General features: G+C 46.0%; 1 protein-coding gene across 1 annotated transcript; it reads right to left on the reverse strand.

The window, feature by feature from the left end:
• Window positions 1-466: 466 nt before the first annotated feature.
• Window positions 467-11,401, reverse strand: PGLYRP3 (peptidoglycan recognition protein 3). Its single transcript, XM_032399129.1, is given in 8 exon segments — window positions 467-645; window positions 1,353-1,471; window positions 4,788-4,986; window positions 6,259-6,411; window positions 7,308-7,426; window positions 9,163-9,364; window positions 10,167-10,274; window positions 11,353-11,401. Coding segments are annotated over 8 exon segments (1,128 nt in total).
• Window positions 11,402-15,742: the final 4,341 nt, after the last annotated feature.

Raw genomic sequence — 15,742 nt, forward strand, 5'->3', positions numbered from 1 at the left:
GAAATAAGGGCTATATCCACATGTGGACAAGTCAGTGTGTGAGCAGAGAGGGGCTTCAGGCCTTGAACCTGGTTCCTGTGTGAATCTTGGGGGCTGCCGGGCAGATGGCAGGGCTAAGGTACATGGGGCAGAGGGGCAGCCAGAAAGGGAAAGAGAAGTCAAACAAGCATCAGCCCATCTTCTCACCTGGCTTAGGAGCTGGGTGCCCAGGGGAGGGGAAGATGAGGAGAGAGGAAGGTGGGGCCTACTCAGAGGGCTGGGAATGCCCAGCTCTGGGGTCTCAGAGCTACTTGGAGGATGGTGGGGTGCTAGCAGTAGAGGATCACCCTAACCTGAGAAAGGAGGGACAGGATGGGGCTGACTGGGAGGGGACACCAAGTGTTGAGTCAGGGTGGAGGGTGAGGACAGGAGAAGCCCAGCAGCCAGGTGGGCACAGGGAACAGTCTCAGAAGGAGCAGGGGCTCCCTCAGTGTTTGAAATGAGGCCAAGCCTTAATGATGTTGTACAAAGCTTGCCCAGGAGACAGGGTGTTGACAATATCACTGTGCCCCACCAGCAGGTAGTTGGGAATTAAATATCCCTTGTCCACTGCACACTGGATCAGGTTCTGGGCTGCTTCCAAGGCTGCGGCGTTGGGCGGCTTTTCTGCAAAACACATTTACCCCATCAATCATTAGGGTCTCAAGTTTACTTGCTTAGGACAAGGACAAGCACCTAGATTCCAGTCTCCCTCTGTTTCTACCCCTACCACCACCATCACAGCCAACAAATTCACAAAAATTGTGGCAGCCCAACCAAGCACAAAGAGAAAACAAGGTCATTGTGCTCTCTGTTTCCTCCTTGCAAAGCTCCTTCCAGAAAGTTCAACACTGCTCTGGAAGAGAGTTGCAGTACAATGCAGCACTCCTCAGGAGGCAGCACAAGGCAGACATGGCACCACTGGACTGTCCACTGCTCTCCCATAGCAGGCAGTGTGCTCCCCAACATTGTCACCATGGTTACCAGGGAAAAGGATACATTTGCCAACTGAGCCATAAAAGCACCAAAGTTTGCAAAAGAGTGTTCTCTCTTGCTCCATGCTTGCCTTGGGTAGGGCTGTAAAGAGAGATAGAGTGGAGTACTGGGGAGGTGGGGAGTCCTCCCCAATTGGGGACAGGTGGATTTGGGGAGAAGTTCTGCCTGGCAGGGACTCCTGGTGACCTGCATCCTGTATTGAGAGTTCACTTTAAAAGCCAAAATGTTCCAACCATGCTGCCAGGTACCACAGTGTTGCCTTTTCCCCCATCCTTCCCAGACATTGTACATGGTACTTCCTTTCCCAGAACGCTCTCTGCTCTATGCTTACTCCTTACCTACAAAGTTGCCTATGAAGGCAATTCCTAGGGCAATATCGTTGTATCCATAGGTGTGAGAGCCTTGGATATGCCAGCCAACTCCTTCATATATGCCACCATCCTGGCCCACCAGGAAGCTAGGATTGGTCAAAGGAAAATAGAGAAAGTCACTCAAGGAAGGATAATTGGTTTAATTCACTCCTGGAATCATTAATTCATTCTTTCTTCCATTTATCAGGTATAGAGTGAACATCTTTTATGTGCCAATGTGCACAGGGACAAAAAAACAATACAAAACAAAACAAAAAATCCCCACATCCCTGAACCCAAGAAGTGAAGACAAACAATGACAAGCAGTGATAACAGCAACTTCAATCCACTCCAGCATGGTCTTTGTCACCACAGCTCCACTGAGTTTGACCCTGCGAAGGTGACCTGTGACTGCCTTGACATTAGTACAAAAACAACTTGTTTTTGTTCTCGTTACACTGTCCCTGTTGGCCACTCTCTTCTTGAAATGTTCTCTTTTATTTTCCTCTATTCTGCTGCTTCCCCCAGGGCCCTCTACCATCCATGTCCCTTTCCTCAAACATGGTGCTCCTCAGGAGTCTGGCCTTCCCCTTCTCTCTTGTCACTCAGCATATTCTCCTGGGACAGGAGATTCGCCCAGTCCCATGGCTTCAATTACTATCTATAAAAACCAACATGTCCAAAGGAACACTTCTTATTCTGCAATTTCCTCAGCCAGAAAAGTGGGCATTACCTGCATGCCTCCCCCCCCGACCCCCAGCCCCGACCAACCGTTAGACATGATACATGGCTGTATCTCCAACCTTGATTCCTCCACTTTTCTCTATGCTGACTACCACCACGCTGCTCCAAGTCACCATCATCTGCTCTCTGGATTACTGCAATAGCTCCCTGCCCAGAGGTTCACCTCCTCCTAATCCATTCCTACAACAGCACCCCAAGTGCTTTTCCTAAAATACAAGTCCTATCGCGGAACATGACTTCCAGTTGTCTTTCGAATAGAGTCAGTCTGACAGGACCAACTCCAACGTCCTCTGGTGGACCTCTGAGGGACCCTGTCAGCTTCTCCAGCCTTCCCTCTCACCAATCCCCTCACTGAAATCTATTTCTAGGCATGAATTAAGCTCCTTTCAGTTCTTCAAAGATACACCCTCTCTGGACCCCAGGTCTTTGCATATGCCGCTCCCCTTACCTGGAGCACTCTTCATCCTTCTTTGCCTCACTAATCCCCAATCCTCATCCATCTCAGAGGTTGGATACCACTCCCTCCGGAAGCCCTTTCCTGGTACCGCTCACTCCCCTAAATCTTGTTAGAGGCTCATCCTCTGCATATCCTGTTCCTCATTTGTCACAGTGTCTAACACACAGGATTGTCATTACTGCTCACTGTCTTCTCTCTACTATTCCACAAGGGAAGGTACCATATCTATTCTGCCAAGCACCCAGGCATGTAGTGGATAGCCAATAAATATTAGTTAAATGTTAGAAAACAGTGATCAAGAAGGTGCTTTGTTCCAACTGCCGCCCAGTCAGAGTTAAAGATAACACACAAGAGGCTGGTGTAGAAGGGAGTACCATAAATCAAGGAATGAAGATACAGTCCCTGAAGACTAAATGAAAAAGGAAAATATTCCCTTGGCATCTGGCATTTTCCATTTGGAATTTCCAAATTTATGGACAACTCTCTCTTGTCTGTACTAAATAATCATAGCAAGGCAAGGGAAAGAGTGAGAGAAATCTTGCAAAATGCAGCAACTATTTCTTCCTGTTTGTAAAGGCTGCTTTTATTTTTTTATTACGTTTTTTATTTTAATTTCAGTATACTTAACATATAATGTTATATTGGTTTCAGGTGTACAATACAGTGATTCAACAATTTTATACATTACTTAGTGCTCATCATAAGTGTACTCTTTAATCTCCATCACCTATTTTATCCATTCCACCACCAACCTCCCTTCTGGTAACCATCAGTTTGCTCTTTATAGCTAAGGGTCTGTTTCTTGGTTTCTCTCTCTCTTTTGTCTTTCCTTTGTTTGTGTGTTTTGTTTCTTAAATTCCATTCTCAATGGATTAAGGACCTAAATGTGAGACATGAAACCATAAAAATCCTAGAAGAGAGTACAGGCAGTAATTTCTCTGACATCAGCCTAGCAACATCTTTCTAGATATGTCCCCGAAGGCAAGGGAAACAAAAGCAAAAATAAACTATTGGGACTACATCAAAATAAAAAGCTTCTGCACAACGAAGGAAACAATCAACAAAACTAAAAGAAAACCTGCTGAATGGGAGAAGCTATTTGCAAATGACATATCTGATAAAAGGTTAGTATCCAAAATATATAAAGAATTTATACAATGTGGGGCGCCTGGGTGGCTCAGTCATTAAGCGACTGCCTTTGGTTCAGGTCATGGTCCCAGGGTCCTGGGATCGAGCCCTGCATCGGGCTCCCTGCTCAGCAGGAAGCCTGCTTCTCCCTCTCCCACTCCCCCTGCTTGGGTTCCCTCTCTCACTGTGTCTCTCTCTGTCAAATAAATAAAATCTTTTTTAAAAAAAGAATTTATAAAATTCAACACCAAAAAATCACAAGTAATCCAATTAAAAATGGGCAGGAGATAGGAACAGACATTTTCTAAAGAAGACATCCAGATGGCAAAGGCTGCTTTAAAACGGGAGTTAAAAGTAGAGAGGCAGCCAGCCCAGAACAACACATATGCAAAAGCAATCCACCTGAGACTGTGGTTTTGTTGTGAGTAAGTCACAGATAAGTAAGTGAATTTTATCATAAACCTAAATTCCTTCTATGAAAATTCCAAGGCACCTTCCAGGTGGCTTCCACTATTCCACTATCTTAATGTGTCTCTTTATTATAGACCTGGCCTTAAAGGAACCAAAAAAGAACATTTTGATTTCACTCTATATCTTCAAATAGTTAAGGTATTTTGTCCCTATTGCAGAGATGAGGCAAAAGAGGCCCAAGAAGGTGAGACGTTTGTGTATCTATAAAATGGAGTAAATAATACCAGAGGTATTGCAGGATTCTAACATCAGAGGGCTCAAGTTTGGGGTTGGCCCAGGCCAAGGTAAGGGGTGAGCAGGGCCTGTGTCCCTCAATGACCGGAAGGGATTGCATAAAAAGGCATAATCTTTTGATGACCTTACATAAGGATCTCATGGCCTTGCTTTATCATTATTATTGTTAATGTCTTTTCAGAGTCTTTCCAACCACACATGGAAAGTATGCCCAGGACAGCTAACTAACCCTTAGCTATGCTCTGACTGATACTCAGTCCAGAGTCTTGCACGAATAAAATATAATGTTTTATGTGAAGCACCTGTCACCAAGAAAGGGCTCAGTAAATATCAATTCCTTCCCCAGACTTCCTTCCTACAGCCCTTCATGAAGAGAAGGACCCACTTACTGATATCCAATGTCACAGAAGTGCTGTGTGTCCATGTGGAAGGACTGTATATCTCGGATGCAAATACAGCAGTCCATTGGTACACTGCAGGTTGTATCAGCCGTGTGGATGATGATGACATATTTGGCTGGGAGGTTCATTTTAGGGCAGTGTGTCTCTCTGGTTTCCCAAACTGACCGCGAGATGATGTTGGGGCAAGCTGTGGTAAGGTAAAAAATCAAGGACATGGGAACACACCTGGGCCCATCTGTGGACAAATTCACAACTGCAGGCTGGGTTACTCCTCAGTCTCCCCAACCTCTGGCACTCATTGGCACATCCTGATGTGAGCTTAGCTGTGGCATTCCAGGAAAGTCCAGATAGGGACTGACTGGGTTACATGGCTGGAGCCACAAGACAGGCAAAAAAATCTACAGTTTCTGATAACAATTGTGGAAATCATTATATGAACAGAAGGGAAAGGACTGTTGATTGTACAGAGGCATGGTCATTTTATTCAAAAGACAAAGTATGCCTACCCGCTTGATTACGTATTGCAAATGTATGCATGTGTGTGTACCTATGTAACAGGACAGTATGCAGAAATCAGCTGTCTCTCTGACCTGATCATGTGTATATGGAAATAATTCAAAATATATAAAGAACTCTACAAATGCTAAAAATATCATTATTGAAGATAGCATCCATCTGAAAGCCAGAAACACTTTATTTAGAGATTTACAGTTTTTAAAAAAGCTTAATAAAAAAATCCTTAAGTCCAAGGAGAGTTACACTCTAGCAGAGAGCTAGATTAATTGTACTGGTTTTAGGTCACTGCTTATTCACTCCAAAATAGCACATGATATTCATTACCCAACTTCCTGGAATATTCACTCTGATGTCAGTGTCACCTGTGAGCTCAAGTTTTTCTCACTGCTGTAGTCATGTTGCAGGATGGTTGGGTTTCACACTTAGAAAGCTGTGTGTGTGTGTATGTGTGTGCATGTGTGTGTGCATGTGTGTGTGTGTGTGTCTATATGTACTCACCTGGTATACACAAACATGTATTAATGTTTACCCCATCTCATTCCCATGTTTTCTTTCTCTCCATAACCTTTATGCAATCTGACATGATTATATATTATACTTGTTGAGTTCTTCGTTTTCTGTCTTTCTTCACTGAAATGTGCAGATTTGTATATTTGTTCACATCTGTATGCTCAGTCCCTACAATAGTGCTTCATATTCGGCAAATATTTGTTTCTTGAGGGAAAATGCATGCACATATTTATTTATGTCAAGAATGGTCCCATGGCTATGTCATTCTAGTAGGAAGAAGAGGAGGCCGGGAAGGTGGCCTGTCAGAATTTTTCAGATCTCAGCATGAAGTGTTCTTGATCCAAGAAGCCAATGAACACCAATAGGACAGAGCATTCTGCAATGTGGTTGAGTGGTAACTGGGAGGAAGGTGAGGCAAGATTGAGGGTCTTACCTTTCCTGGGCATCACTGGCTGCTGAGGGGCCAGACAGTCATCTTCTTTCAAGAGTAGTGGCTGAATATACCTCAGTGACAAATGACCCTTTTGGATGGCATAGGAGATCAGGTCCTCTGCAGCTGATAAGGCAGCAGGGCTGGGACTGCTCCCTGAAAGAGGATAATGTGGAACATCGAACTGTCAGCAAGACACTCCAATTTGGCCTATACATGGAGGGAGGATAAGATGCCCAACCGAGCCTGAATAACTGATAGATGGGAAGAGAGAAAATTAGTCCGGTAGCCAAAATGGGGGCCTAACAGACAAGGAGCTACTTGGACAGAGCTCTTGGAAGCCAAATTGGTGACCTCTCCCAAGTGCCACCCGAGGACTTTATCCACACCATCTCTAGGTGAAAGAGCTGGGCGGCAGTGAAAGTTGCATGCCAAGGGGGGGCCCACCTGATCAAGTCAGATGTGACCTAGCATGCAGGAAAAGGTGCCAGAATTTACTTTATCCCACAATCAGGCATGTGGCAAGAGCTTTTTACACCCATTAACTCATAATTCTCACCAAAAACCTCCCAGATAAATGCTATTCTTAGCCCCAGTTGGCAGATAAGGATCCTGGCAGGTGCCAGTTATTTATCTACTAGCTCTTAACTCCATTCCTTTCTGAGCTTTCCTCTGTTTTGCAGGGGGCTTGAAACCTGCAAACTACATTTCCTAGGCTTTCTTGCTTCCAGCTCTAGTTGGGTTCTACCAATGAGAGACACCACAGCAAGAGAGAAGCCATGCTTTCCTGCCTCAGCCATCCACAGCCTCAGTGTCTTCAGACTCCAGCAGTGATGGTAAGAACTGAAAGCATGTCACTGGAGTGCACACCAGAGAGGAGGAAGAGGACAAAAATAAAAGCCATGTCATAGACTCCAAGGAAGAAAAGAGCTCAAGAGTGTGGTGAAGACCAGTATGGTGTAAGCTGGAGAGACAAGGGTGTTGAGACAGAGGAGCAGAGCAAAAGAGTGTGGAAAACTTTCTGGCAGAGGGTCTGAGGGGAAAACCATTACCTATCTTATTGCCAAAGAAGGCGATTCCCAGGGAATTGTTGTTGTAGCCCTGGGTGTGCACACCTTGGACATTCCAGCCGAGGCCTTCATACACCCTGCCATCATCCCCAACCAGGAAGCTGCCAGACAAGGAAACATGAATTTAATGACAAATCCCTCTACCAGGATCCTGACTTCTCACCCATCCTCGGAGGGGAAAATGCTTCCAGAGGCTCATCAATAAGTACTATGATTTTTTTAAGATTTTATTTATTTATTTAGAGAGAACAGGAGCAGGGGGAGTGTCAGAGGGAGAGGGAGAGGGACAAGCAGATTCCCTGCTGAGTGGGGAGCCTGACACAGGCTCAATCCCAGGACCCTGAGATCACGACCTGAGAGGAAGTCAGACACTTAACCGACTGGGCCACCCAGGTGCCCCCAACTACTATGCTTTAATGACCTAACAATGTGACATAGCGATAACTCATTTAGATTTCCAAGAGATGTGGGAATACACTTTAAATTATGTTGTGACTTAGCTTACATGTGTTTCCCAGAACCTCACTTTCAAAGTGGAATTCAAATGTATGACTCTTAAGCACCTGAGGACATTAGTTCAACATTTATTTTTCCAGGGCAATGAGAATTCATCCATCCCATTTTTAAATTATAGGAGCAAGCACATGAATATTTAAAATAAACAACTGGAATTCAGGAATCCCTTTATATTGGCATTTCTCCTTAGGAGTTTCTATAAGCTCTTCTTTACCACAGAAATTTGTTTAGAATATTCCTTTTTTCAGTTTCTTTTAAAAACAATATATATATTCTTTTGTCCCACCTCCTCCCTCCTTTCTGTGTCTCTACAATTTTCTTGTCCTCCACTTTCCCACCACAGTCTTCAGAAATGATGTTTGCACAGGTCTTGCCACATTCTGCTTTTAATAAACTGTGAGTTTCTACAGCAAACTGAGCACAGAAAGAACATTTTCCTGAGGTTGCCTGAAGACCCTGAATGGAGGTGCGTCCACCTCCTATCTTGCGCTGACGTGGCCTAGGGATCAAGTGGAGCCTCAGTATGCCCACCACGTACTTGGCTTTGCTGCCTGGACTTTCAACACGTGTGTGTGTGTGTGTGTGTGTGTGTGTGTGTGTGTGTGTGTCCCCTCATTCTTAAGGGGGAAAGAAGAGGTCTGGGCCTCCACCGATAATCCCTGAGGATTATCCCACTCCATGAACAGCCTAAGGATCTCCATGCTTCACCCTTGTTTTAACACGGGGCTCTCCCCACTCATCCCCACCACCATTCCTCCCATGAGGTCAGGCCTTAGTGTGAGGTGGCCCTTCAAGGAACCCACTGGGAGAATGCCCCTCACTGTCTGTGTGTGGATGTGGAATGGGTGCTGGAGCAGCAGGCAATCTGGGAACAGTTCTGTGTCCACACTCCCTAACCATGTGACTGAGCAAATTCTCTGCCTTCCCCAGACCATGGCATCCTCACCTGTGGCACAAGGGGTGGTAATATTTCTCCTACCCATTCCTCACTGTGGCTGGGGGGGGCCTACCTGGGTAACGCTCATGAAGATCTTTGTAAACTATAATGTTCTGCAGGTTCCAAGAGCGACTGTAGTTATTACACAACTTCCCTTGCTTGTTCCAGGACGCCCAGTGTCCAAGACCACCTCTGAATAAATGGCTCAGAGCCATTTCTCCTAAACACCTCTGAGGATTCTGCATTTTGTTTGTTTGTTTGAACATTTTTTATTCATTATAAAAGCAACATAAGTGGGAAGAGGGGAAAACTAAACAAGGGGAAGTGGATGGCCCCCTCAGAGACAGACTTGAATGTGGCTCCAGGACCCACCCATTCTCTTATTTGTAGGCCACATCACACCAGACTTTGGTGTAGACAGAATGGAACTGAAGGCCCCAAAGCCTCTGGCTGCAAAAATCCTGCTCCTGGCACTCCATCCCTATGAGCTGGTCCATGATGACATAGGCCACAGGTGGGTTCAGCTGGGCCCTGCAGGCCAGTGACCTTGCCCCCCACTCTGTGCGTGAGACAATGGTGGGAGCTTCTGCAAGGGGACCACAGGATGGCACACAGCAGGCCCTATTAATTCTTCTGCAGGCCTGGGAGAGGCCCCTGGAGGCCTTCACCACCCACAGCCTTTCCTTCCCATCTCCATAGTCCATTCTGGCTAAAAACAGTCCCTATGCAGACTACATCAGCCTCAGAAGTGAAGCTGTCTTATTCTTCAAACACTCCTTCCTTATATATCCTAGAGGACAAACCTCCCTCAGCCCCTCTCTGGCCTGCTTCCAGAATGCAGTCCCTGTGACACCCAATGCCAGCCATGGGACTCTCAGCTGCCTTCTCTTGAAGCACCTTAGCATGGATGCCTTGGAATGCACTGTCCAGACCTGTCTTTTATCTGGTCCTCCCCTCAGAATGATGGCTCTCTGAGGAAAGCTCTGCCTCTCTCCTTAAACTACAGCCCACAGGAAATTCCCTGAGCATTGGGTATGTGTCTCTCTTCCATGTGAAAATGCACTGTGGGCAGGGCTGAGAGCCCTACACAGGACCCCAGGGCCCCATTCCCTTACTATCTTTATCTTGGGAGTTCCCAAGAGCTCTCTGAAGGATGGGGTATCTCCGCCTTCCTAGTGATAGCTGGGGACTGGGGGCCTTGTTCTTGTTCCCTGGGTTTTCCCTCCTTCCTGGAACCCACCTTTGCCTGAGGACTCAGCATAATCCACGGAAGTCAATGGCAGATGACCTTTATGGGATTCTACCCCACCAATCAACCCAGCCCAGCCATAATGAAATCCTAAGAAAAACTTCTGGCCACCTGAGGAACCCCAGTCAAACCACCTCACCATTTCGACCCTTGCGAATGAGCTGAGAGAAGCCAACAAACAGGTCCAGAAGCCCCTCTGACAATCTTCTGGCTTAGGTTTCATTCCAGGAGAACAGTGGGGAATCCCCTGCAAAGGAGCATTGCACTTGGTGCTGGTCCTTGGAGAACACCTGGACCAGTGAAAAGGCATGGACTCAACATCCCCACCCCTAAGTCCACAGCCTCTCAGCCCCCCAAGTCCCCTGACATCCTCTAGGAAACAACACAAAGGAGTGTTGTTTCTGGCCTCACCCCACCTCTGCCCCAATGAGGCCTTCATGCTCCCCCCAAGCCCCCCCCATTCAAGGGACACTGCCATCTCTCCGCCCCCCCCCCTTTTCTGAGTAGCTCTAGCTTTCCTGGCTCACATGCATACCTATACCCAGATCAGAGGGTCACATACCAAGATGGTCACCATTATTTTGGGCTAACATGTATACATGTATCAAGCTTGTATTGATCCAGACAAAGTTCTTGAAATACAGAAATTTGCAGATTGTTGTTGACTGCCCTCACAAACTGTTCAGTACCAGAGGACATGGGAGCAAAACTCACTAGAACTAGCAGTGTCACCAACATCACTTCCCACAGGCCAGCTTTGTAGTTGCAAAGCACTTTTAAGAGCATTATCAATGAGATTTGTGGCTTAAAACAAGTGTACATGATAAGCAAAGAAAATTAACCACTCCCTCAACATAGAGGAGAAACTGAGGCTCAGAGAGGTTAAGTTACTTGTCTAAGATGATACGGGTTTAAGCCATGGATTTGCAGGCCTGTCTGACCCAGGCTGTGTTCAGTGCCACTACTCTCTGTGGCTTCCCCAAAGATATCTGATGACCTTGGGCAAGTCACTGCCACAATGGGGCTCAGCCTGTATCTTCATCTATAAGTCAAGGTCACTAAGGGTCTCCACCATGTTTCTGATATTCTGTCCTCCTGTCAAATCATCAGGAGCAAATTCATGACCATGACACTGAGGCCAAGGTATGCTGTGCAGGCTGGGAACACTGCTGAAGACTGGAGCCACTCTCAGCAGGGGAAGGGATACTTGAGCTGGGCTTTGATGGGCAATAAGGATTGGCCAGAAGGAGCAATCTATGAGCAAGGAAGAGGATGTCTTACAAATAGCACTAAAAGCACTTCTGACTCAATGAAAGAAAACTCACGCCAGACCCTGAGACCCAGAGAGCAGAAGACAAGAAGCCACAGCAACATCTTCATGTGATTCCAGGACACCAACAGGGATAGTGTGGACCTTGCCCCTGGGAGAGATGCTGACAATTAACCCAACTGTAATCATTCCTCAAATGGGGCATCCATCCCACTGCACTGCACCTCTGCCTGTCTCCCACCAAACTGAGAGCGAGCACCTGTCTAGGCCTCTCTGGGTCCCCAGCACAAGGCCTGACCTTTAGCAGGTGCTCAATAAAGGTGAGGGTACTAACATCTCTTGCCCAAAGTTACCCAACCAATAGGGGCAGATCAGGATTCATACCCAAGTGTGTCTGACTCCACAGTCTCTGCTTGGAACTTCTCCACAGTTTGTCTGAGTTTCTGATGCTGGAGATTCTCAATGTCGGCCCAAGAGGTTAAACCCCAAGATATCTGTGGTCCTTTCTGACTGCAGGAATTTTGTTGGTTTTCTCAGGTAGAAATGAATTGCTTGCTTATGCTTAATTACAATGAAATACCAGCTCCCCAAGATGTCAACCAAAATATCAACTTTTCTCCCAGTTTTCCTACTGAGAAATGATAAAGGGAGGTTTCAGATAAAATGAGGAATATCATTGCTCTCCAGAGTTTTTATATTATAATCAATAGTCCCCAGATGGAAAATGTTTAAAGATTTTATTTATTTGAGAGAGAGAGAGCGAGAAAGAGAGAGAGAGAGAGAGAAAGAGCACGAGCTGGGGGGAGGGGCAGAGGAAGAGGGAGAAGCAGAATTCATGCTGCTCAGGGAGCCCTATATGGGGCTCAATCCCAGAACCCTGAGATCATGACCTGTGCTTAATGTAGACGCTTAACTGACTGAGACCCCAAGGCACCCCCAGATGGAAAATGTTTAGAACCACAGTTTAAGACCTGAGCATATGGGAACTTCCTGGATCAGGACAAACAATCTCTTAGTGCATAACACCCAGTTCCATTCATTGGGAAGACTGTTGTTGAAGACAAAATGACCCCATTGCAGATGAGAGCAGGCACCTAATAAACATGTGGGAAAGTCTTCAGCCTTCCTCATTGGCCAAATGAGAGGCAAGGATTAACTTGCCCAACATGGAAGCCCTGCAGGCTGGCCTCCCAGAAAATGAGGGATTTTGCAAAGCTACTTAGAAACCAGGAATCAATTCTGGTCAATAGGAGGTTGGGATTCTGGTCATTTGCTCATGGTGCTTCCCCAACCATAAGTGTTAAGGTGGCAAATGACGTCCCAAGCTTGTCATATCACACAGCTGAAATTACAAGGCTTGAGCCTAGCCCCTCATCATACTAGGTCAGAGACTGGTGGCACACCCCACCCCCCACTTCCAATCACAAATACTGAGTTGGTGGGATTGCCTGGAACCAGGGTTCATCTGCCTTGGCTTACATTGCTGTGCATTCTGTATCCTTAAAATAAAGATGAAATATCAGAACAGAGGACAAGTGGGACATAATCAATAGGGATTCAGAGCTAGACAGAAAGGAAAGAAATTGGGTAGAGGTAACCCCAGGACCCAGAGCCTTGGCAAGAAAGATCGAGGCATGGTAGAACCAAACTCATTTAGTAGAATTTAGAATAGAGAAAGTTTTCTTATTTGAAGGAAGAGTTCAAGAGGGGAGATCAAGGAAACTTTCTCCACCATGTGAACATTTTAACCAGATAGAGTCCAGTCCCTTCCAAGGGAGAGGGCTTCTCAACATGAAACACACTCACACCCACACTCAGAAATACCTGTGGGTCCCGCGCTGTCCCAGCCCCACAGGTTAGGGTGCAGGTAGCTCTCCCATCATTGGCTGACAGTTCCTCCCTTCAGACTTGGCCTCTGGCCCTGCCCTCCTTTTCCAGCTGCCACCTCCCAGGCCTTCAGGCTCCCTCTCACCACAGGGCACTCCCTCCCTGGGAAGGGAGCTCTTGGGCTCTGGCTTTCCAGAGAGAAGAGGAATACCTGGATCCCTAACAGAAGGTGGAGAGGGGGCAGAGTTCTGAGGCTCCCACAGGTTCCATCCAGGGCACCCAGAGGAACTGAGGGAGACCAGACTCAAGCTAAAAACAAGGCCTCACCCTGTGAATAAGCCCAGGTACCTCCTCCCTGGGAAATGGCATGACTGCCCAAGGCTCCCTGAGCTGCTTCCTCATCCCCAGTCCTTGGGAAACCTGGCCAATCCAACATCTGGGAACTTCCTGGCCTTGGAAGCAAATCTGCTCCAGGAGTGTCAAGGCTGTGGATGGATGTCACTCATCAACACCCCACCTCATTCCACCTATAACACCTGGGTCACCAGTGATGTAGGAAAGAACATTACGGTTCAAAGCCAATGGCCAAGAAAGAATTCTTCAGATGTCTTTGGTGCAAAAAGGTGATTTTATTAAAGCATGTGGATAGGACCTGTGAGCAGAAAGAGCTGCCCTGGGGTCATGAGGAGTGGCCCATTATATACTTTCAAGTTGGGAGGGGGTTAGAGATAGCTTAAGTCTCTAAGGAATTTTGGAAGCAAAATTTCCAGGACCTTGAGGGGGCTAGCTATTGTTGGGAAAAGGTCATTTATTACTGTCTAATAAAACCTTAGTCATGAGACCCTTCAGATGTATATCAGTGGGCCATATGCTTGGGGATGAGTACCAACACATATCTTGGGGGGTTTAGAGATAAAGGAAATTTATAAAGGAGTTTTTATATGTTAAAGTAGACTTACAGGATCCTGGGGGCCAGGGGGTGGTTCCAGCTAGGATTGCCTTTTGCTTTTAAGCAAAGTGTCAACATCTAGGCAGTTGAGTCCCTAGAGGAATGTCACTCTGCCTGTTTCAAGGACTTGTCAATGAGCCATAGGTAGTAACGAAATTTAATAATTTTTTTTCTGCCTTTGTTTCCCACATCAACCAGCAGGGGTAGGATGGGGGTAAATAAATAGAAAGGTACATCCCAGGAGGTGGCACACAATATGTCATCATCACTAGACCTTATTTGACCCTGTGACCAGCTGGTTCATGCTTCTACCTCCCTACTTCAGCATCAAACTGTCTGAAACAAATGCCATAAGAAGTATTCTACAAACCAAAGCTCTCCACTCTCTTCACTCACTCTGGACAGTAACCTGTCTTCAGCTCTGGTCTCACAGAATCCCTGTACCTTCTCTGAGGAGGTCTATATGTAAGACTTTCCAGACATGCTCTGCCAAGGGTACCTGGGTTGCAGCCCCTGAAATGGGAGAACTCAGACCAAAGGTCCCAAAAAGAATACTGCCCACTTGAGATGCTACTTGAATAGCTACCGCTTTCTATACACTGATGGGCCCTGTTAAAAACAAAAAACAAAAAACAAAAAACAGAATTCAACTGAGTAAATTTGAAGATCTAACTGGCTTTGTTAAATGTTTCATGAATCAGGCAACATCCCATCGAGCAAGAAGAGGGGAACTCTAAGGACTTGTACAAAATGAAAGGTAGCTGTTACATTCTGGAGCAATATAAAAAATATTAGGAACATCAAAGATTTCAGCTTCTTCATGATTGCCAAGATTAAAGGTTTCAGAGAAAATCACCACAGAATTCTCTAGAAAAAAACGTATATTTTGAGGAGAACTTTTGAGTGTTCTATATATATTTGCAGCATTATCATATTCTGGCTGTAGCATACTTCCAAATCAAAATCATCTTATTGGGGTTCCTGGCTGGCTCAGTCAATAGAAGATGCGACTCTTGATCTTGGGATTGTGAGCTTGAGCCCCACATTGGGGGTAGATTTTACTTTAAAAAAATAGAAAAAGAAAACTGGGTGAGGAGTTAAGATGGTGGAGTAGTAGGCAGACCCTGAGCTTGCCTCAACCCTTGAACACAACTAGATCAAAATCAAATCATTTTGAATAACTAGGAAATAGATCTGAGGGTTAAGAAAACAATCTGCACAGTTGGAGGAAGAACACATGGTAGATGTGAGGTTCCGAGATGTGACCTGGGGGAGAGAAAAGCCACGGTGCTGCAGAGAGGAGGAAGCCTTTTCGCAGAGAGGAGTCAAGGAGAGAGAGAGAGAGAGAGCTGGAGGGAGAACAGCAGGTAAGGTTTACACAAGATGCCAACGTGTGAGGATCCCCTGGGTCACACTGGGAAAGAATGCTCCCCCTTCTTTTTTTTTTTTTAATTTTTTTATTGTTATGTTAATCCCCATACATTACATCATTAGTTTTAGATATAGTGTTCCATGATTCATTGTTTGTGCATAACACCCAGTGCTCCATGCAGAACGTGCCCTCCTCAATACCCATCACCAGGCTAACCCATCCTCCCACCCCCTCCCCTCTAGAACCCTCAGTTTGTTTTTCAGAGTCCATCGTCTCTCATGGTTCTTCTCCCCCTCC

Source organism: Phoca vitulina, unplaced genomic scaffold (genome assembly GCF_004348235.1).
Source record: "Phoca vitulina isolate PV1807 unplaced genomic scaffold, GSC_HSeal_1.0 scaffold130, whole genome shotgun sequence".
Taxonomy (NCBI): domain Eukaryota; kingdom Metazoa; phylum Chordata; class Mammalia; order Carnivora; family Phocidae; genus Phoca; species Phoca vitulina.